This window comes from Hylaeus anthracinus, unplaced genomic scaffold (genome assembly GCF_026225885.1).
Source record: "Hylaeus anthracinus isolate JK02 unplaced genomic scaffold, UHH_iyHylAnth1.0_haploid 12001, whole genome shotgun sequence".
NCBI lineage: Eukaryota > Metazoa > Arthropoda > Insecta > Hymenoptera > Colletidae > Hylaeus > Hylaeus anthracinus.
In genome coordinates this window covers 757,779-782,433 of record NW_026534348.1, presented here as the reverse complement: position 1 = coordinate 782,433, position 24,655 = coordinate 757,779, and the positions used below count along the sequence as shown (strand labels likewise).

The following is a 24,655-nucleotide window of genomic DNA, read 5'->3' as shown; positions in this document are numbered from 1 at the left end:
AAATGTAGAGGTATAATTTATGTTCCACTTTTCCAGAAGTACATCTAGCTATATCGTTCAATTGTAGACACACAACATCCATCATTCTAAGAAATTAATTATTTAGTTCGAAAGTATTACCTGAAAATCCACGTGGATTATAATGTACAGGAGGTCTGAATAAGTTAATCAACGTAATAGCTATTTCGGTCGACGAACAATGGAGGAGTAACTCGCGCAGACGTCACGACTTTTGTTTCATTTTACGGAAAACCGACGAAGGGAACAAAGAGTGGAATATTCATTAATTTCGACGTAACTGCTTTCGAGTGGCGCGAACCGATGAGAACTTATTAACGAAGGGGACAGAAACGAACGGGAAACGTGCGTTGTTTTTAATCGGTCACTGTTTGTTTGCGTTTAGGAAGCTTTTCGACGTGTTTCACGGAATCGATTTCGTCCTACGAAGAAAATTCGTTTTCTTTGGTAGTTAAAGGTAGAACCACGCCGAAACTTTTCGATGATATTCAAGCTGGACCCTTTAACATTATATCTCTGTGACACGTGACTGGAAAAGAGCCCTCAGGGTCTTTGGTCTTTGTACTCCACTGGCCGGAAATATTGGCAAGGAAGCATTTTAAAGGGCAGCCTTTGACACCGCTCGTAGGTCGCAGGTCTCGAAAGGTAGTCTGCAAGTCGGGGAAAATGAACAAAGCGGAATTTGCAACTAAAATTGTGCCTGTAATTCGATAACCGTAAATATTCGCGGGGAAAATCGTGCTTTCCTTGCTTCTCGTATCACAGTGTTTCCCGTTTCTGTTTCTGCTTCGTGTGCATTACAGACCTACTTTAAAAATTTATGAAAACGTCGCCGTTTAATCTGATTAACTCTGCGTGAAGACGTTTCACTCAATCTTTCGTTAATGATAAATCATGCTTTCTTGGTTTTATAGCTTCGTTTAGATTTATTTCTTTTAATAGCACTTTTCGGTATCTTCACCTTGCATTGTTATTACGTATTCCACTTTCCTCTCAGGTAGCTCCATTCCATCGATTTTATTGCGGTATCACGTCACTCGTATAGCGCTGGGCACTTACGTCGAGCGTAAGGGCGTATCGTTATCCTGGCCTGAAGCCTCCACTCGGTCCAGGATACCGGCCAGTTTCGCTGCTAATAATCGCTGAGCAGCGTTTCGAGTTTCTGGGCGATGTCCAGCTGGTGTAAGCGACGTTTCGTCAACAATCCAATGTTGCCTCTATCGAGCTACTTCGCGGACGTGTTCTGGCCGTTTATTACACTCGGGACGTCTCAGACTCTGGCCTGTAACGTTGGAAACTCTGCTGGATGTATCAGCGCGTAGGAGCTGGATATTGGAAACGCTCCTGACGTTTCTAACGTTGAAATTGTCGGTCGATATCGCGTATCGTGCGAGAAAAATCGCAAAGATTCACCGTGTGACGTAAAAATTTTCGAAAAATTCTACTCCTGTAACGGAATACATTTCCGAGGATTACTGAGAGATCCTTTGGACGTATAGGTCAGGGATTCTTTTGAGTAAAAAGTGTAGTGCGTAGTGTGTAGTTTATTAGTAAATATAATTTTGGATGACTTTAATACGAAGCTCTACTAAGAACTGCATTTTCTTGACAACTTTTCTATTATGATCATGAAACAAAATGTAAACATTTGTAATCTAAAATTGGTAATTTCATCCCCTTAACCATGATTGTATCTTCGATTATACAAGTACACATTCATTTGGAAAATGTTATATTGAAAATCAAACGGACCATGAAATCGACTGGTGATTCCATTTTACGATAAACCGAGACTAGCAATTCTCACCAGAGTGTCCCTTTGGGACCTATCAACCCTTTACCAATTTATTTCCAAAGGTATCTCCACTGGCGTAAGTTTTGCAGCAGGTTTTACAACGAATCGCATAGCTCGCGTTCCTTTCTTCTTAACCAACAGTCCATTTTCTCTCGTCCTTTCCTCGTCTACCCCTGCAGTATTCTATACTCTTTATTCATTTCTTCGAGTTTCTGCATCCTTCGCTGAAAACACGACTTCTGTATTCTCATTTGTCTTTGTCCCTCCGTGAATTTATTTCCCATTGTTTCCATCTGCTACTTTTTATGGACCTACATTTCTGAACTCTTTCCACTCTTTCCCACGAATATCCAGTTTCCGCGGTTCCATTTCCTCGCGTAAACTGTGTTAGTTTTCTACAATTATGTTGTGTTTAGAGGCGTACCGCATGCTCCTCTTGCTTAGGGTATCTTTACGTAAGGGTGACGCGTGAAAAATGTAGAGTAATTTTTCGAGACTCTGGCTCCGGAGATAGAGTTTCGAAACAGCAGCCAGGATATACGCGAAACGTCTCCCGTATATAAATTACTATTTTCTCAGGAATGTAACTAATGTAGCAAGTTACGTAACAGTTTCGGTTCTCGGCATCCAATTACACGTAGTTGATGCGTAATTCCCTAATGACGATTTTGTTCGTGAGATGTACTCGAAATTATATTGGCAACATAATTTTACATCTTCAAACACTATCAATGTCTAATTTCGCCATCAAATTATTCTGTATTCCTAAACAGAATTGTTAGAAGGTAAAATATCCTACTTACCAGATTGCTAGAAAATCATCTCAGCCTCGAGGAACTTCCATCACCTTCGCGGACGTCCTTCGCAGGGACTGGTATTACTCGAGTCGTAAAAACAAGCTGAGAAATTTAATTCCGCTACGACTGATGCAGGGAAAAGGGTCTTACTTAAAGCTCAGACAGTTACGACTCCTTGGAAATCCAGGACAGCAGGGTTCAACGCTGAGTCGTATTGCAGGATTGAATCCATCGGAAATTACGGCTGCAGGTTTCAAGAAAATGTGATATAATGCCGATAATCATCGGGTACATTTCTCTTGGGACACCGTTCATTCGTTACAGACGTTTCTTTGCAGAGCTGCCTTGCCTCTTCCATTTTCCAGAAATAATCTCCTCTCCCTTGTCAACGTAAGCGTTCCAAGGCACGACGGAGGCATGAATATCGTAGTTACGCGAACAAAATAGAAACGTTTTCCCTTCTTCGATGCAAAATCATACATTCCAAACAAACTTTTCAGCATGCAGACATTCTGGATGCACTATTGTCGGGAGTCGTATCGAAATGATGATCGATTGCATAAATACTGCGCTCGAAGCTACGAGGAAGTCGTGCTTGTGGAATCTCTGGAGTCTTTTATTTACTTATTCGTATTCTTCGGAATCAGTCTTGTGTGTTTAATGTCGTGATCTTCTTGTCGACCACGTAACTTGTGCTGTATTCAGTTTTCAAGTACTGGTTACATCATACATGCTTTAACGACTCTTTAATCATAGTATTGTTAACGTAATAATATACTCCTTATCTATTTGGAAGTTTCGTGCATCACAGTTGGGTGAAGCTTTCAAATAATAAATTGCATTACGTTAACAAAGTTTCAAACAGTTGATTGACGTCGATATCTAAGGAACTGATAAATCTGAACCTGAGCTATTTCAGTCCTAATTTTAATTTTGTATAAATTGTGTATTTTTGGACTGTTTAATATTATTTAATAATACATTAATTATTCTAGTAAACTAAATATGTTGTCGATAAAAATATAAACCTTTGTAAGATACTTTTGCAAATAACTAGTTCGAGTGTTCCATTTCATTACCACGGTTATCTCTAACTATTCTAAATCCAATTGCATTTAGCTGAAAGGTATATGCAACAATTTCTTATGACTTCAATTACCTAATTTTTCTTTCTGTTTTTAATATCTTAAGTGAATCTGGTTCTAACGAAATTAGCAGATACACCTTCAATCTTTTCATCGACGAGTTTACCGCGTTGTCCCATTTGCAAGAGATCGTTTCAAAGATTTCAATTGAGCTTACATAACGTCGTCGTAATATAGCCGAGCTAATGGATTACGTGTACTCAAGAAAGGAACTATAAGGAAACCTTTGCAAAATGAACAATGTCGAGCATGTACGTAACCTCGATACAGTTTTTCATATTTTAGGAAATTTCTTCAACAGCCTTTTATCTTCACCTTAACGATACAAAGTGATGTCCAGTTTCAGAATTTTATTATTTTCGTCAGTACTCGGCATTAGAAAGGTAAAATATCTACCGGTCGCGAATGTGTTAAAAAAGGCTATTAGTAGACTGCGGATTTTATGCTTTTGGGATGTATAGTAATATAAATGTGATGTATGGTATTGACGTTATACTTGATATTAAGATTTAATCGTCGAAGCATACTGTTATATTTTTTTAATTTATTCACTCCCAACGCAAATATTCCACCTCGCTCTCACTCCGTGCCTTTTTTCTTTAACACACGTTTCACTTTCCCAATCGACGTTCCTTTTTTTATTTCAACACTTTCCACTCGGCGAGAAACATATAACTGTCGAGGAGGGCCAAGTTTCGTACTCGATGAATAATGCATCGAGGGAAGATAAGCTGTTGCCCGGGAGACAACAGCGTCGAAGGGAAACAAATTTTCGCTGAACGATTTCGCGAATAAAAAAAAATGAGGGAGAATAAAAAAGGGAGAGAAGCCGATCACAGTTTACCCATGGCACAGGTTTCCTTGAATCACGCTCGCCTTAGGCTTCATTAAATCTTCGTGACAGAATGGATGTCCCAGATTGTTCTTATCCTATGAAATCGCGATTTCATTCATGCAGTTTGCATGCAGCAACGTAACGATGTCCGAAACTGTCGCATTCAGAGTCCGCCTACGGCAGATTGAAAATCATTTCCAGCCGGTTGGACCGTAATTTTCCAAACGAGAATTCAATATCTACACGTCACTGATCGCGTTATGTTCGGCAAATTATTAAATATCGTTCTGGCAATTCGGCGAATTAATCGACGACGAATAACGCTGCTAATTTACCACTGCGAACGTTGTTTCGTGTAACAAACCACGTGGAAAGCGTGCTTAGGTGAATTGTGCGTGGGATGGTCCGATAAATGAGCTGTTCGTTGCAAAATACAAGTCCATTTATCTTTACAAAAGGTGGTAATTTTCAATCGAATGAGAAATATTGATGAACTGTACCCGAAAATGTGTTAATTTTAAAAGTAGAATTTAGCAACAACAATTTGCAAGGTGGTCAGACGATAATGCAATATTAAACAAAACGCTGATGAAATTCTGAACTTTGTCCCAAGAGGGGCATCAATGATTTCGACAACGTCGAGAGTTCAGCTTGTACGTAAATTTTTTACCATGTTTTCGACGAGGCACGTCCTTGCTCAAGTTAACTCTGGTCTTTCATCGTTGTCCATTCGAGGACTAAACAAAGAATTTAAAGAAAAGAAATTTTAAATACATTGCAAGGCGTAGTTGAACAAACGTGTATTCGTTATTTGTGGAAAACTTGTTGAAACAAATGTTTCTATCGGGTTCACGTTCGTCTTGTTATCAAACGGGAACGGTTTATGTCGTAGTGCGCGTGAATGCACACGAAATAAGTGAAAAATTAATCGGTTGGCTAGAGTTAGCAACGTTGAAATTATTGATGAGCACGAGACTTCCTTCTGCGTGCGAGGAGTTAAGCGACAGGAAATGGAGTTATTCCTTTCTTGTTTGCTGTTCGTGCAAGTTTCACTGTGCTATTAGAAAATTCACTAGGATTCTCAGAGTTTTTACTCTATTGTCAATTCTTTTTTATGAGTATTATTGTTACATCTTGAATAATAGTTTAAAGAATTCAACAGTTAAATTATTATGAACTGTTCCACTAAAAATGTATATCAAAATGCATATTCCAAAGCATTGTATTCTTGTAATTGATTAGAGTCGATCGATCGAAGTCACCCTCTCAATGTTCATCCAAATCGAATGAAAAATAAATGATTGTTTTTATCGGTTGCGCATACGACAACGAGAAACAATCGTCGTTCGCGTACCTATCCCACACACAACGATCGTAGATAGTAACGTATAGATAGTAACTTTGACGTAATATAGACTCATTTAGAATTGCATACCCTTATAGTCAGACTAGAAAGTTCAAGTACTTGAATAAAGCAACAGTACAAGTAAAATAGGATAAGCGTATAGACGTCGACAACGGACACACGTTATTTCCGGAAGACGACCTCTACGATGAATCACATTGATCGAACTGTACGGAAACCTGTAAACACTTTCACACTCCAAGACGGGTGATCGTTAGAATGCCGTGGCCTTAGTCCATATCATTTCCTTCAGACATAAAATGTCAGACACGAAAAGAATAATCAGATAAAGACTATATCATTTTTGCACAGATTATATGTATCCAAGTTTTTTATTCGTCAACGTCATTTTTATTCACGCGATTTTTCATATTGTAATATTTTAGCGTGTCATACGAAGACTGCTGAAACGGTCGACACGCGTAACGCAATTCAGTCGTTAGTCGAGCAATGAAACCTCAGACTAAGCCCGACGTTGATAAACAATCGATGTACCACTTCCAAACACTATATCGCGGAACGTTTCATCAAGTTGCTGTCCCAACGACGTCACACGATAAACCGTTAGCTCTGGTACGGCTCTCGCATGGCTTTGCCGAATCTATCACTTAAGCGCGCGAAATTTGGCGAATACGTCGAGATGATCGACCGATCGGCTCGGTTTACACATGATTTTCCCATTATCACGATTACGAAGCCTGGTATTTGCAGAATTCATGCACTAATGTGGAACTGATTCGATCATCGGCGGCCCTGTTTGCCCAGAACGATGACGATCGTTAAACAAAATTATTGCAACAAATATAATCGAAGCTAGGACAGCTTAATTGATATAAATTTTTAATTTAGACGATCATTAATCCTCGTCCTCTTCGATAGAAAAATGTTGATTCGTAATATCTAAAGATTGCATAGAATAAGTTTGTACGTTTCTAAAATTTACTTTATTTTAAAGCGAGGGATTATTTATCCAATTCCTTGAACAATTTTTTTTCAACTTTTCTCAAAATTCTCATGAATAAATATGAATATGAATAAACGCCAATCTGAAATGCACGTTTAATTTATGTTTCATACTGAGAAAATGTTTAATTGAATAAATCCTACAAAAAATTATTATTCTTCATCTATTATTCCAATAAAATTCGCCCCATCTCTGCTCTTCACCAAGGCTATATATTTTAATTTTCCTTAAACTATCCTTCTCGTTTTTAACACTGAATATAACTAATGTTAGAAACGACAGAAATATGTATGAGGCCGTTTTCAAAGTGGGGCAGTGGAGTTTCGCGAAACTCAGGCTATTCCTAAATGAAATTCTGCGGTTTGTCTGCTAGATTAATTGTGCTATCTGCCTTGTCTCGGAGTAAGCATCGGTTGTAATGAAAGGAATAACCGTTGAGTGTTGCGCGTCATCCAGCCACTCTTGTTTTCATTTAATTATGTTGTGTTGCCAGCGAGCGAACCAATTGTGGATTTTGCCATTGTTCCTTGGGCGGTGGTAAGTTCCTTGGCGAACGGATGCGGTACGTATCTGTCCGCTGTTTCTTTAAACCAGTGCGTTCCGTCGTACTTGAATTAATTGAATTTCTTGCGACCGAACTGGTTTCTTGATTACACGCTCCTACGTAAACAGAAATCGGAGCATGCAGCGTTAGCGGATGTTAACACTTCGAGTCAGACGTTGATCTGGTGCTCTCTTTATCTATATTTACTATTTTCAGATGAATTTAACAATTTCTCCTTTAATTTTCGCCTTTCGCAACCAAGTGGTTAAAAGAAACCAATATCCATGCAAACAAAAATGAATAAATTCAGAATAAAAATTACGTACGAATAATTTAATGAATAATTTGTCGCGTGAAAAGGTTGACATTGATCGATTCAAGAGCGTGTCGATCGATCTCGAGAGAGCCAGAAATTTAAACCCGTCGAAATACGTTTTCAATAGTGCGAACAACGGCATTCGCGACGATATTTCCCGATCTTCGTCGTTCGCCTCGCTTTACGACGCCGTTAATTTCAGCCGAACGACGACTCGTGAGCGTCGTAAGTCTCCCAAAAGATATTTATGTAAGTCCATAGTGGTTCGAGGCTCCTAGATTTCGTCCTGAGTGTTTTTCGTGATTCCACGGGTGATACGAGTATTTGCCGTTGTAAAGACATTTCTTGCGGCGTTTATCATCTGCCAGACAATTTTATCTCTAATTTTCGTCCTACAATCGACGATACGATCCTGTGGGACGCATAGTGCGGGACTATGGACATTTACCACGTCTTACAGCTTATTTAGTACCGTTTGATATTTTGATTATTCAGTAGTCACAATGAAAACCCGTGAATGAATACGATTGAAACAACTTACTGGTTAATCAACGATTCCAGCACCATATAACAATCCTGTTTCTTCTTCATATCCTTCGTTTTGAGTTTGAAACTCTTCTGTTCGGGCTCTATGAGCCTAAACCTATTTTCTCCTTTAAACGACGAACGAAACCGATTGCATCTTCAGCGGTCAAGACGGGAAAATTACTCCCGCTGATGAAATAAACTCCGATTGGCAGCCAAAGGTCTTCCCAGCAGTTGTTATTAGCCGAAAGTTCCTGGACAGGTTCCAATTTAGGATCAGCGTCGTTTGAGATCCAACTTCTTGTTACGTTTGCGGTCCGATGTCGGGACGCGAGCCACTCCGGAACACGTAATTATCTCAAGTTTTTCGCCGATCTCTTTTTCCCCGTTCGCTTCCATTCCACGGTTCTACGTGCATCGCATTATCACAGAAAATTTCTGGGGGAGCGGAGCACGGCCGCGGAGAGTGATATTACGTGGAAGAATTTAACAAGACCGATTCCAGTTTCCTCTGGCAGCCTTGCTTCTTCTTTTTTTCTTCTTTCCTCTTGGAGGGAAAAAAACGGCTCATTATTGAATGGAAACGGTTCTTGCGGTGGGATTGTTTAATATATTTTTCTTATTTTCGGTCTTGTCTGCAGAAGCTACATGGAACTTTGATTTCTTTTACTTTCACTTGCCCTCGTAATTGAGTTCAGGCGTCATGTCTGACGAGATTACTTGGAATAAAGTGAGAATTCAGAAAAGATTCAGGAAAAAATCTCATTATTTATTGATTTGTTAGTACAGTTGTTTTTAACCTTCAAAATAATGAAACGGTAAAATTAACTGAAGAATAAACATATATATTTCCTTTCAAAGGAGTACGTGTCTCCTATCGAGTTCGGTTCGTCAAATTCACCACGAATAGAAAATGTGAGATCTCATTTCGTGGCATATTAGCAATGGGCAAAAATTAAACGCGAATTCCGACTAGGAAGTTTCAGTCAACGTCTTCGTGAAAGCATCAAGAACGCTCATAAGTGAGCCAAATTGCCGTTGTTGAGCTGGGATTAAGCTTCCACGGAGTACGACTTAACTGCAGCCCCTTAAAAGCACCGCTTACTAAGCCACGAAAACGAACGCCAAATAGAGAAGAAAAAGGCGCGCGCGAACGTTCCCACAGCTGATTCTAATTCCTCTCATCAGGCCACGGAGGATACGGAACATTTCTACAGAAATGGAACCCGCGAACGCGGCTGAAATCGATTTTTGGTATCAGGTTTCACCGCGAGAGCAGTAAACATTTTTAATCAGGGAAACCCCGAAAGGAACGAATAGCCACGATTACATTACGTGCAAAGTGAATAGACTAGCCTTAACTCGTCATTGTATGTCAAGGGGTTAATTATTATCTAGGCACATAAATGTAACGTTTGTTAAATTTTTATTATTCATCTTACACGCGCGTGAAAAATAGAATTAAAAATTAATTTTTGTGGCTGAGAAAAATACCAACCGCAAATCAAGTTTCTCAGAGGTCGTGACATCAAAGTATAAGGATCTGCTTTTGTAGTATGCCAGCCACGAACTTTTTCAGCTGGACTTTTATCGAATTTCACCGGTGGCCTAGCCGTCTTTCCGCGGCGGAAGTCCCCTTATCCGTAAAGGAAACGAGACTTCTTTACGACGAAGCGCGATTTCGATGAACTGTCCTCCGAGATACCAACCACACACACATAAACGAGGGTGAATCTGATAGTAAACGATAAATTATTATTAACAAACGTTAACGCAATAGAAATCCAACCACTCTAGAGTTAACTCTATAATAAATGTTTTATTTACATTTGAACAATTACCCTGTCTCTTTTTTTCTATGCACACGCGTGTGCAAGGCCCACGTAATGGCGATATGATGTTTTAAGGGATATAGGTCAGGGATTCGTCGGATCCTCCGTGTGAAGGCTTTGAGACTGTTGCTCTATATCAGCGGTTAACCTAAATTTTCTCGAATCTCACACCCTTCGTCCACTATCGAAATCTCGTTGCAAATAAAGAGGTTATTTTGAAACCAACCCTAATCCACTTTTTGGAAAAATAGAGATTATGAGCTCGAGAGATTTACATAGCTTCCCTGAACGTATGGGGTTGTCATCGACAAGTTTCACCCATAAACATAGTTAACGGAAAAGATTAAACGTGAATAATAATACATCTACATTTATGTACCCACACTTTCCTACAGAATCCTCTCCGTCTCTAATATCCGTAACTGGATAGAATTTACTTACACGCCGTATTTATGTGATTTCAGCACGCAAAAGGCGGCGGGTGTATTCCTCGGTGAATCGATTAAATGTTCCGTCTATTTCTAACGTCGAAGAATGACGAAGGTTATATTCGACGATAAGCGAATTAATTTACATAACGTCGACCTTCACGTTTTCGAGACATAGGTTCGTTTCTGCGTGAAAGAATGCGATGCAATCGTCGCGTGCCCTGTAATTTTCGTGCCCGTTTCGTAAATTCCACTACGTTTGCTGGGACAAGCCTGGATAGGATCTCGTTCTTACTCGACAGTTTAGAAAATTATTCAGTCGATTACGTAGTGAGCTTAGAGGGAAAGGTGGAAGTTTACTGTGAAATCCGGTGTTTTTTTCGTCGCCATTGTCTTATGCATATTAACTCTTTGCACTCCAAGCAATTTGGTTATAAAATACATTGGGCGGTACAGGTGGCATTAGAAGTGCTTTACCATAGATTTGAATAAATTTCAAAGGAGGATTTATATTAACTGGTTTATGCCAAAACTGGATAACAATATTTCTTCGTTCGATTTTACGCGACATCCTTTTTTTCCAACGATGTCCCAGAATCGCGATTGAGAATGCGATCAAACGATGGAGAAAAAACTGTCGCTCGTTATTCAACCGGGTTTCCAATCAATCAAATTCCATTGTCGCATGCATCGACAACTCGGTGTCGGCTTAACACGCGGTTAAAAATCGTTAGCGACCACGTGAATTTATTTGCATAACGCGGTGCCCCGTTTTGTCGACGTTTCGGAATAAATTTACGGAACGACACGAAATTATGCAAAGCGAAGAGAAATAATAATGGCCCGCTTACTGAGATCGGTGATCAAGAATAAAACTACTAGTTTGCAGACGAAATTGAAAACGCGCCATTCGTTTTCGGTTTACAATGAAGAAATACGAAGAAAAGTATTTGAACATCTCATAAATGAGTTATGGAATACTTGTAAATATTACTAGAAAATGTTATGAAAATAGTTAAAGAACAAAAATTTTTTCAACACTCATTAATCCATGCAAGTAATTTAAATAAATCTCTAATTTTTCTAATGTAATGTCTATAACAAAATGCTTGGAAATAGTACACATCATAATGGCCTTCACCAAGCATTAGATTTATAAATATATATTATAATGATCGTAAAATTATGCGAATACGGTAAAATTCTAATCTCACCTGTACCAAGCGACTAATCTATCTTTCTTCTAATTTCGAGGTTTCTCTCTCGTTTCCTCTATCTCATTTAATGTTCAACCCAAGATTACATGCTGTGTTAATGTTTCTTTTCAGAATCGAGTTATGTAAATTCTGCAACATACATATCGGCGATTAGAACGTCACTGTTAAACTCGGTGTGAGTATACACCAGCTCGGTGTGAGTATCACGTTTTGTGAATTCGTTTTGTCTCGTCCAGTGAATATGTACGTATGTACAAGCTTCGTGTGCGTTGCAAACAAAAATGGGAAAATAAACAAAAAAAAAAGAGAGAGAGTCGCGTACCAAGCCCCGATTCCAAGCAGAGAATCGTTCCAGCTGTGTACAGAGTGTTTTCGATATAGTTGCTCGAATGTTTCGGTTGTAATACTCGCTCTGAGAATCAACGAATGTTCTACGAGCACGCGTTAGTTCGGAGACGTTTCTCATCAGACTCGTGTTCACTTTTATCGTCACTCGTTTGCCAGAGTTTTTAATTGTCTCAGAAAATTGTTTAGCAACAGATTCATATTTATTTTTATCGATACTAGTTTATCAGAGTTCAAGTCCTGTTATTGTCTTATTTTGGACCAGATTCGTGTTATAAAAAATAAATTGTTGTAGTTTAACAATGGTTTAAATTGTTTAAAAAAAAAAAATATTCATCATCGTGCATATTTCATGTTTTTCTTTTTAATTCTCATTAGACCTCTGATTAATCTTCACTTAGATGGTTGTAACTCGGGATGGAAACGTTTCTATACTCGACGCGTTTATAGAACTTTCTGCACCCTCGAGACAAATGGAATGCATTTTCAAAATTTGGCCACCTATTCTAAAAGAAACACCCTGTGTATGGCCTTAATACGTTCAGCGTTACGTAAATACGTTATGTGCTTTTAAGTGTGCCGCCTGTGATATTTGTTTAATCCTTTCCCTCTGGACTGAAAAATTCGATCACTTTATTCGGAGTGCCAATTACATTCACAAAGTGGAAAATGAATGGGGAATAAGCTGCGACCATATTCTGGTTCGAAAAGTAGGAATTGAAAATGATCGAATACTCGTATCGAAACAAATATCTGGTTTGAGATATACAAGTATGGACACTCCAGTGACGCTGTTAACGTGTTAACAATAATAATTTTAATATTGTACTTAAGTTACACTTATTAGAAGAAATTTAATTAAAAAAATGTCCAAACTCAAATGTCAGTTCGTTTCAAATTTATGCATTCTGTTTACAACCCAATTCGTCCAAACAATATAAAATAAAATCACACGAATCTGGTTAAAAAGAAATGATATCCCATCGGCGCGTTTGTCAATCGTCTAATGTGCGTTTCTCTTTTTAGCAAGGTCCATTGTTCCATTTGATTGAGAAGTTCGTTATCGAGCCAACGCGTGGCGACCACGTGAAAGGCTGTTCGGAAATTTTTGCTTATCGCTGATGAAAGCTTGTGTGTTGTACCACTGATTGTCGGGATATCGGGCATACGAAATCCACGAGCCATCGACGAGACACGAAAATGGCTCGTCCCGTACGTATTGCGAGAGAGTTTCTACTATTCTCATCTTGATGGGGGTATCAATGTCCCGGGAAGTCTTTAAATTCCGCCGATGGAACGTTTCCAACGACGGGAGTGCGAAATGTTTCCTCGACGGCCGACAGCTGTCACGTTTCGGGATATTATATCGGCTGGCCAAAAAAGTTCCTGCAGTTTTTAACGATAAAATCAATGCTCCGGCAAAAACCCGGAATAAAACGAGACTGTCGCTTTATTCTGTCGCACTTGAACTTGATATCGTGCCTGTTTACATGCATTGATAGTCCGTGGAAGCTTGTCTTCATTACAATCGAGAATTTTTATTAAATTCATTTCCGAATTGAATTGTAATGCTTCATGAGAAGCGGGGACAATATTTTATTCATATGGATTTACTTGAGGAGGATATTTTAACGTGATGTAAATATAAATATGTATGTAGGGAGGAAAGTGTACTTGGAAGTTTTTCGATGATGTGAAAGTAATGATAGCTCTTCCACCATCATTTTTCTTTAGATAAATATAGTAAAATTAAACAAAATATTACGCTGTAATCCCGAAACTGAATTTCAAAAGAAACGCGTGCGCGAAACAGTGTCAGAATCGATTTTCCCAGCAAAAGGAATATAATATCGGAAAGTTTTGTTCTATGTTTTCCAATCTACTTTTACACGTAGACTCGTTACGTTCTGGCCTGTGCCACTCGTTGCGGGCTACCTTGTACATCTAGGCCATGTAAACACGAGCTTCGACTTGCAATGGCTTGATTAATGTTAAATACGACTGAGTGCTCGTGACTAAATTGCTTGCGATCGGTTTAATAGCGAAAGTGCAATTCGCGTTTGGCTTAATGATCGAGGGTGCAACTTGAATGCAGGTCGCGTTACAACCGATTCGTGGTTTAATGTTTCTACTTGTAGGTCTCGAGGAACTTGATCGTTGTCAGAAACGTAGGACAAATGATGTTGTTTATAGTCGGTTGCAAGAGTCTACATCTATCTACATACTTAATATCACATGGTGAGCCAAAGGAATGATACGTATTGTCATTAGAGGACCAATAAAATATTGATGTAATATATATACATTAACGATAAGGAGAATTTTTCCATACTGTAATATATCTCTAATATTTTAATGTACGTTTTTGCTCCATCGTAATTCGTATATTTTGTGTGCTTTTTCGTAAATGAGTTTAATAAATATACGACAAAGTCGATGATAAACTTATACGATGTATGTAGATATTTGTGACTGACTGTATTTTCGAGAAAAGAAAATATATTTAATTGAAGGATTTATTTAAAAAATGATTTTCTTAGGATTTTTTTCAACGTTTATTTAGTTTTAAAACCTTTCTACTATTGCTACTCAAATAAGATTAATTTAAAGAACTACTTAACACTTTCCAAGTATTCCATTAAATAAACCTCATAAATAATTCCACATGATTCACGAAAAAGTGTTTAATTTGAGGAAACTGCACGAACTTTTCTGATCACCCTGCTGCTTGTAACGTGCGTGTTGAGTGGTTGTTGTCAATCGACGTGTGCGAACATTTTTCACGTATGTGGCTTTGTAAGAAAAAAAGAAAGTAATAAGTCTGACGCATTGTGCACATCGAAATCTTGGTCCACTTAATCGACTGAGAAAAAAAGAGATCACGGTGCGATCGAGTCGATCGATAAAATCGTGTGTATTGCTTCTTTGAAAAATTGTTGGATGGGTCGGCAGTTTTGTTTAAGTGTGTGTCCGTGTATCGTGCCAAAGCCTTTCGAGTTACTGATGCGATTTGTTTTTCAGCTACTTCCATCGACATTGCCAAAAACGTACGACTTGCGAGCACGTGTCGAGCAACGTCGCGTCGGTAAGCAATCGGGGATCACGTTCCATGTTTTATTGTCTCGTTTTGACTGGCACAATTCGAATAATGCTGCACCAATACACGAACATGAAGCTCAGGGCACATTTTTAACGACGGGCAGTTTGCATGCGTTACAACAGGGCCTCGAAATTCGTTACTTCTGGTACACATTTGTTTTGAAAGTTTTCAACATTGATACTCTTTATAAAATACCTGGAGAATAATAGAAATATGTAACCAGTATAATAAACTTCAGGTATGTCTAATTCTTTGTTCTATTAAAGTAAATGTTCCCATAAAAATTGAATTGGTAATAAACGTCATCTCCAAACTAAATCCAGATTTTGCTTGATTAAAGTTCTATGCACATTTGACTACTACTAAAAGTTGCACGTATTATACTACAGTTCTGTAACCATACGAATAAAAATATTAGATATTCTTAATTGACAGACATTGGAAAAACCCATAACGCATGCAACAACTTCGCAGAGAAAGTTGGTTCATTTACACGGGGCCAAAAATCTAGACAGTTGTAATAATACCTCTGATACTATCTAAGCGTGATCTATTTCTATTCTAGTTTTCACTTTTCGAGCATTTACAATATACAAGAAAGCTATTGATATAGTATAACCGTTTCCATTTTTGTAAGATTTAAACAGCGCTGCGAGTCGAATGTCTGGCGAGAGTAATATTAAGAGTCACGCATCTGTCATCGATGTCACTTTGCACATTTATGGTACAATGGAGTTGTCTACTGTTGGGAGTTGAAAAAAATGATTCTCGAAGGAATGTGTCAGCCATTATCTGCTGAATTCGAATGTCTTTTTAAACTACAACTATCAAAGAAATCATAGACTGGTACTTATGTCTTCTAGGGAGAAAGAAAGATCAATCCTGAAAAGGATTGTGTTTAGTATTAGGTCAGATCTACCAAGAAATCCACATTCTATTCACTCATGGCACCATATTGCTCTCGATTCAGGCCTAATCTTTTTTTCTACACACAACATATCTCGATCAACTTTTTTTCAGCTCCCAGCAGTACATGCGTCTTCACTAATGCACTCTAGGGAGAAAGAAAGATCAGTTCTGAACCCCTACTAAGAAACCGACTGCCCATATTCCATACTACCACATTCTTCTCAACTCGGAACTGATCTTTTCTTTTACCAATAATATACTTCAAGTGAATTCTCTTCAGCTCCAAATAGTACACGCATCCAGCACGCGTGGTGTGTTCGTCGACTGTGTTTTCGCTGTGCTTTGCATCGCTGCGCGTTCGGGTACCAATTTTAATCGAATCGTACAGACGAAATCGGTGGAACGCATTTTCCTTTTCTCACCAGATCAATTTCCCGGTCCTCGTAGCGATGGGAAAAATCCGACGGCGCACGGCGCCGGGGAAACGTCTGCTCGAGGATCAAAGTCCTCGCCAATTTCATTAACGCGCATGGAGATCGAGACGCATAGACGAGCTGGGGATTATCTTTTTGCGATTTACCAGAAGCTATGCGATGCACGGCTGCAGCCGGAACACGGCCACCGTGAAAATTCGAGCCTCGCTTGAAAGTTCTCGCGCGGAAGTTGGAAAATGCAAATTTCTGACGACCGCGTTCCTGCGTGGCCTCCTTCCCAGGGACGAGGAAAGGGGAGGAAACGTATCGACGAATGGCGCGCATATACTTGAACGACTGTATGTAATGTATTATTGAATATAATAAACGAATTGTACAGACATAACGTGTGGCGATCAGTTTCATCCAATTAATCTACTGTTTGATCTGTTTTTCTTTTTTTTTTTTATTGTGTGTAAATTGCTTTCAATTTTGCGTTTTGAATATTGCCCATGGTTAGTTATCTTGTATGAGCATTTGAAGCTGATTCGAGGCTTTTGAAAGTATTTCATTCTGTACCGATTCGATTTGTTCATGTTACAAGTGGTGCATTATGTTTTTATGGGTGCTAGATGAAATGGAGTTTGAGGGTACTTTGATAAAAATGAATGAGAAGTATTTTTAAATTCAATCTCATTTTATTGGGACGTTCAATTTTACGTTGAAGAAGTGGCTGATTCAGGACAATGATTCGTAATTTATTTTATTAGTCTATTACAATTAATTAAATATAAATACATTTGAAATTGAAAATTGAATTTGAAATTTGTCGTGTTTAAAACATCGGAGAGTCATAAAAGTCCATAATGGAACGTTTCAGACCTTCGACTAAATAACTTGAGTTGCTGTACTAAACGAATGATTCCTAGCAATTAAGCATTGTATTTGTTATTTTATATATTTGAACAATCCATTAATCATTTTCATCCTTTCTTATCGTTTGATCAAGTTCATAAAGTTGTCGCTGATGTCGGTAAGGTAAGATTTTCTTGACTTCATATCTTCCTGTATTTCTCAAAATCTCTAATCGTAGATCTGAAACATTGTACCGGTATATCTAAAGCACAAAGGTTGTTTCGTTCTCTTTCAATTATTCATTTTCACTTCTATTCCACTATGTGTATCACTGTTTGCTATAGTTGTCTCACCGTCTGGAGCGTATCACTGTTGGCTGCTTTTGTTCAGTTCTCTCAGACTTCTGACACTCTAAATCTTTTTCTTCTCATTCATGAGCCATTTTATTCTACTTTAACGATACTATGCTCGTGCCAGCACTTTGAAATACGATAGTTGTCACAAACTCGTAATCTACATCTACACGAGTAAGCTAAACTCTTCTATTTACATTCCTTTCGTCCGAGTAGACAGAAACTATTTCGCTGTACTTTCACTGTAGTCATTCTTGGTATGATTAAAGTAGTTTGTTAAGTATATCTCTATTAAAGTCTTGCTATGGCTGGAAATTGTCTCAACGTTCTTAGAAAAATTGAAATTGTCCCCAGATAGAACCGCAATTTACATATCTTAACATTATAGATATATTTTCGAGCATTTCATTTCATTCGTCACAGATCGAAAGTTGCCTCTTATTCACTCAATTTAAATAGTATGCATCACGTCACATCAACAATATAGTTTAACCCCAACTGGTATTCACTCGTACTGAATTAATTTCTATCGCTCCGTCATTATCCATATTCTTTTGTTCTTCATCTCTAAAGCTGACCCCGTGGACCTCGGTAATCCAACTGACAGCAACCATCCCGTTCGATTCCGCAAGCAGAATATCGGATAAGCACGGACAGACGTATCGATCCTCGCCAGTGCTTTACCCCAGGACCGGGCGCACGTTATCGACGATTCTTCTATCGAGAATAAAAGTCGCCCGTTTCTGCGCTTGCATGGTCACACCGATAGGACCGTGTACGCGCGCGGACTGAACAGATGCTGATATGACAGAAAAGAGGGGGGACTCCTATTGTTCGATCTATTGTCTACGAGATTTCGTGACGCTTTTGTCCAACGAATTGCCCTCTTATTGTTGCCACCAAGTAGGAGATACCCTTTGCGCCCTTATCGATGGTCGACTTGATACCCACCACTCCAGTATACTGCTCGCATTTGGACGAGTGCTATTAAAGATTTTTGTACGGGGCATCGTTTTGGAGGAAATCAATTATAAACATTGATGGAGCTTACTATCTTACTATCTGATAACTAAACACACAAGTATTAGATCCATGCGTGTGCGTAATATGTGTTGCTCCAATTGTAATTAAAATTGAACTTGATTAATAACATATAGATACCCTGTATTAAAGTAACAAAATATATTTATACACATAAGTGTTTATTCAACAGCTACGAACTATCATTTTATCCTTAAACGGTAATCCAATTTCGATATATCTCGTGCAAACTCCACCAGAAAGCAGAAGATGAATTACACAAAGTTTAGAGTAGACTGTAACCATTATAATCAGTCGGACGATCAGTCATAATCCGTCAAACTCGACGTCTCGAAGGAGCACCAGTCCTTTTTACATAATTGGAAACTAAGACTGTTTCATCTTTCGCATAATTTCACCGTGTCCTTATCAACCATCCCCCAAAGTTTCCCGAGCACATAATTGCCAACCGAGGAATACTCTTTTTACCCAAAGGAAAGAACACGGATCCGAAGGGGTGAACGCGTTTTCATCAGCCAACACGTCGTTCGTACGCCGTTGTTGTTTCCCTTTTAGCCCAGAGACAAGACATTACACTGTTTCGTCCTCTCGCGACATTTTCTCATTAAAAAGAGGCAACTGAAACAACCTTTTCGTCCGGGATCTCATCCAAGGATTTACATTATCCCTAACCAAGATCTTCTCGTGTCCCTCGCAGCGTCCCGCGCACGTAACATTCTGCAGCCCGTGTAACCTAAATTTTCTCCATTTGAAAATCTCTCGAGGCCTCGCTTTGTCCCAAACGTCGACGTAGCACGGGGATTCTCTAATTTGATTCAAACCGATTCCGTCTTCCGCGACGCCCTGCAGGGTCCTGTTAAAACGCGGGAACGGTTACGGCTGAAAAATTTCACAGGGATGGATCACTTTCGTCTCTCCCTGAATATTTATGAAAGACGAAGGAAGGGGGATGAGCAAAGTGTACCTTGGAGATTCTCGACGGGGAACGAGTCACGCAGGCTGAATAAAACAAGCGGCGATATCGCGATACGATATCGAGACTCACCTCGTACTTCCTTGTTCTAAGGAGGATGTAAACATGGTGGTGGTATTGATACCGCGATCCGGAGATTAAGCTCTTGGACTGCGATTTAATTGGAGACCTGTGTGCGTCGAACACGGAATTTCTCGAGGACCAAAACTCAGCTTAATCGCTGATCGAGTTTTAAGAGATGTTGTTGTAACATGGAAGTTGCTGTCTTAGAGTCTTGGTGCCTAGACCTAACAATAGATAATTCCCCATTCATAGTACGCGAAATTCCATGATGAATACCCGAGCATCCTGGTTAACGGCGCAGCGTGAATCTTCGGGGGTGTCGACGTAAGGGTTGAATTCGTGATGTCACGCGAGCTTTCATGTTCCCCGATTGCCGTGTTTGTAACCAACGAAGGGCAAGGACAATCACCTTCCTACATCGAGATAGAATTCCACCCCCTTGGCGAGTTTGTGTTTGGTGAACTTTTCGCGTTACACGCCCGCTGGTAACTGGGAGGGTGTGGACGGAGGAAACTTTGCACACCGCGAAACGGAATATCCTTTTGTGCGAGTTCGTGCTCGCTCGTTCCGTGGGCAATGTCGTTTCTTATCTTGCTTACGCCGAGGCTCTTGGATTTCAATACCCAAATGCAACTGTTTTGTATAGGTGGAAGTAGCGATGGGTTTCGATGCCATTTCATGGTATCTCGAATCGCGGGGAGCGAAACTCTATAAGTCTCTGGCAGGATTGCACAACTGTTGTGATCGAGAGTTTTGAACGTTCTTCTTTTACTTTCACTTTCATCTGAATAAATAACCTCTTCAATTCTGAACATAGAATACGATGCACCTCATGGAAACCTAGAATAGAGGTTGAGATCTATTTTTGTAAATTTATGTCTTGATTCAAGGTCTGAGAGAACGAATACCGATTTAGATAGCGATATCTTTCCTTGGATATGAATTAGAGATATCGTTTCTCCTTTTAGAAGTGTTCGATATATTTGGGAGCTTCTATTAAATTAAGGGACCATCGTTCTCGGAATTCTCACCGAAAATCCGATAGATTAGGATAAGCTGGATAGATGGAAGGCAAGGGTCGCAGCTGATGTACACGACCAGTGGCTTGTACCGCGGTGTTCGTGTGAAATTGAACCTAGAATTTATAGTTCTATCTTCGTGCATTATCGTTACTCAGTACTCGAAGGTGCATGCATTTCAGACGAAGAATCGTTAAGGAAAATAAAAACCACTTTCCACGAGGTATCACTTTCACGAGTCGTAAAAGGGGATAGTCGAGTCCTCGCGGTGGCGGGGCTGGTGAATAACGGGCATAACGACGTCTGGGACAAGGGGAATGTCGTGTCCTTGACCTTGTAAAAATCAAATTCTGGAAACACCTCCAGCCAGCGTCCGCCCACAAGAGGCCTTATTAAATACGTGCACGCCGCGCGCCGAACGGATCCAATATCGTGGGTAGGTCGTACGCGTCGCGGGGACCGACTTTAAAATTTATTTCCTTCGGAACCGCGGCGCTCGTAATCATAACTTCAATTCCGTCGAGGATACAAAACGCGACGACTGTAAGGGGGTCGTGTTTGTTCTCTCCTTCCACGTTAACCGGCTGTATAGCTTGCGTCGACATTCTGAAAAGGTCGCAGGCGAATTTAACGACCATCCTTGTACACGAGGATCCATCTACAGGATTAAATCCCCGTCGAATCGCCGAACTGGATTCCCAAATCGAATGCTTGCGGTACGACAAATAACCGTGACGGGGTAATTGCGAAATGGAGATACATTAAATTGATACGACGCGCTTGGACTCCAAAGATGCAATTTATACGAGTACGTGAAAAGTGACGTACAAGGAGATGTAACGGTGATACTTTTTATTTATTTGAGAAAGCTTACAGAAAAGCGTTAGGTTTCGTCAGAGGATGAGCGATTCTCTATTTCCTTTGATTGATAGATAGATACCATCTTGTGACTAGATGCAGTACATTGAGATGTTTACACGAAGGCGACTGAGGTTGATTGGAGATTGATTTAACTAAACTGGCCGGGGCTGACTGGTGGTTGACCGAGGTTTACTTTTAATTAACCGAGGTGAACAGAGATTCACCGAGGTTGTCTGTAGGGGAACTTACAATTAATCAAGGTAAACTGAGGACGATTACATTTTGAATGTCGTCTAGCGTGAATACGAAATTAAATCACTTTTTGCGATGTTAGAGTTTGCTTAGGTGCCACATTTTTATCGAATTCATTTAACTGTGCTACAGTTAGGTCACTGCTCATCTCGACTTCCTCGAAGATATTAATATACACGCGAAAAGGGTAGAGTGATGTTGCGAAACTGCTGAAGCCTGCGGGCTTACAGGATACCCAGCCCATAAACGTAGAAGGTAGATAGTCAAGTATTTCAATGAAATGAAATATCGTCTGCGAGATAAAGTGCTCAGGCCTGATAAAGCTACATCTCAAGCCGCGAACTTTCCTCTGCCGATGTTCGTAAATTATTCTATCTGAAGACGGATGCCGCCATTATCGTGCTACGTCATGGCGAAGTAAACATAAATTTAATCTAAAGAGTAATAAGAAACACGAATGACGTACCAGAGAAGACCCATAAATATTGTCGTTTCCATCTTATCCTTCGTATTAGTGTCGGTAAAGCTACGTGACAGGCACCGACGACATGAATACGGTAACTCCCTTATCAGTCGTTAAAAAATTCATTGACCGTAAAAGAAACGTAGAAAATTGATCATGGAGACGTCGAAGATTACTGATCGCCAAGTGTCACGATATATAATTTCAAGAACTCCGCTCACTTTCCTGCCTTTTCTCCCCTTGGATAATTACTGTAAACAGATTCGAGCGCGGTTCTTCTCGAATAAATAACACACGACTGTCCCAAGCTTGCCGATGTAATAATGTTGACACGTAACTGCACGCCAATGGGGGAAAAGAATGCAACTATTCCATGATCGATCAACTGGGTCCCGCGACAGTCACGAACGATTCGTTCCGCCGAAGGTAAACCGAAACTGCCGCTGTAATTACACCTGGCCAGGTATCATGCTGCATGCGCGGCAATATTTTCGTTGCGTGATATTGTAAAAATACGAAGGGCCAGAGCGAATCGATATCGCCCATATTTCGCGCTAAATGGAAATTCCGTTCACGGAAATCGATACTTTGATAGGAGCTGCTTGGAACCTGAAACGAATCGTACACTTACACACTTGACACGTTCACACTTACAGGACAGTTACGTAATATTGATCTTATCCTAATTTCATATCTTTTCTTACCAATTTCTTTTCAATGATTGCAGGATACTAACATTTTTAACGTTCGACGCACATTGAAATTCAATGGAATTATAATTTTGCCTAGTCGAGTTTCTTTTAATTCTTATATTTCCCTACGGCGTTGTAAAAAATTTAAATGAACAGAACGACCGTTTTAGTGCTTCGCTAAAATTGCTTCCGCATTCCGTCGCTAATGAAATTTCTCTTCAAGCAAATCGATTATTAACCATTCCATTTTCCACAGGGTGCACCGACTGCCGCGATTTTCAACTTATGCCTTTGCCTGACTATAAATTTGATAAATCTATCTGATAAATCTTGAAACAATTAAATAAAAAGAAAAGATTATTTGTAATTATAAATATAATATGAAATTAATACAAAAAAATGATGATGTACAAAAAATGAAAAGCATGACATGCCAATTAAATTTAAAATCGTATCAGGTGTATTCATAATACACGAATGGACATGTACTTTTTTTTTTTAAATTTTATTTACAGATAAATAGAAAATTTCCTTGAATTTAGAAATGTGGAAACGAATTAATCATCGTTACGATATGCCAGAGGCCTTGTTACGTGTATGCAATGTAGGATCGAAAGGTAAATGGAGCAGGTTGTGCAAATCGACTCATAAATTTTTCAATACTGACGATGATTAAAATTCGAGAAAATCCCGCTAGAAAATGCATGCGACTTAATAAGAGATATAGAAGGGAATTGACATGGCCATGACCCTCGTTATCGATTCAATGGTATCGAGGTATATCCGCGGTCTGATCATAAACAGCCGTGACTACTGGCCATCTACGGCCGACCTCATACTACTGTATTTGTCGGTTTAAAACGAATCCCTCTAAACGCTTGCGACTAACTATGGCAAAAGTTTCGTACGTGTACGATTGGGGTTGTACTCTCGACTCGCGAAGTCGAAGAATTTATTGCAAGGGTGAATAAGACTGGTACACTTTTAGTAATAAATAGTTGTTTAATGAATTTATTAAAATTTGCTGGAAATGAACACAGTTCTTTTGTCTTCTTTACAGATGAAGCATCAGTTTATATTTTTTACTATTATTTACTTGTTGTATGCAGTGTTAAACTGCAAACAAAAGCGACACTAGTCAAAAAGCCCATTAAAATCTGACAACTCGAGGAACGAATTCACCCGTAACTATTTTCCCAGGCGTGCACACAGCTGCGAGTAAATAACTTAAAAATTCCAATGCGCCGCATAACGAGGCCCAGCACGCGACTGGACAGAAGCGTCGTTGTCTGACCATTATCAGGCCGTAACTACTGCGCGAGCTTCGTTGGTACGTCAGATACGATCGGTCCGCAGCCGCTGACAATGGCCCGGCCTGTATTCGCTGTTCTTTTCACAGTCGCATCGATGTAGGTCATGGTAACATCATATTCAGAATTTTTTTTACAGTGCCGCCGCTGAATCGCTACCAGCGTTCTATTCCTACGGCCGCTTT

The 24,655-nt window shown here is 39.5% G+C and overlaps 1 protein-coding gene across 13 annotated transcripts in view; it reads left to right on the top strand.

Moving 5' to 3' along the window:
- Positions 1-24,655, top strand: part of LOC128891111 (protein tipE) — a 67,128-nt gene that overhangs the window by 20,090 nt on the left and 22,383 nt on the right. The window contains exons 3-6 of one of the 13 annotated variants that reach the window (XR_008460751.1): positions 11,933-11,996; positions 13,193-13,378; positions 15,188-15,251; positions 16,623-17,813. The exons of 1 other annotated variant lie outside the window; for it this stretch is intronic. Coding sequence is in view for 4 of the 12 variants with exons in the window: in XM_054150327.1 (XP_054006302.1) it covers positions 11,933-11,975 (43 nt within the window). In the remaining 8 variants the exon portion in view is untranslated. 11 more of the 13 variants (XR_008460750.1, XR_008460752.1, XR_008460756.1 and 8 more) reach the window with 11 other exon arrangements.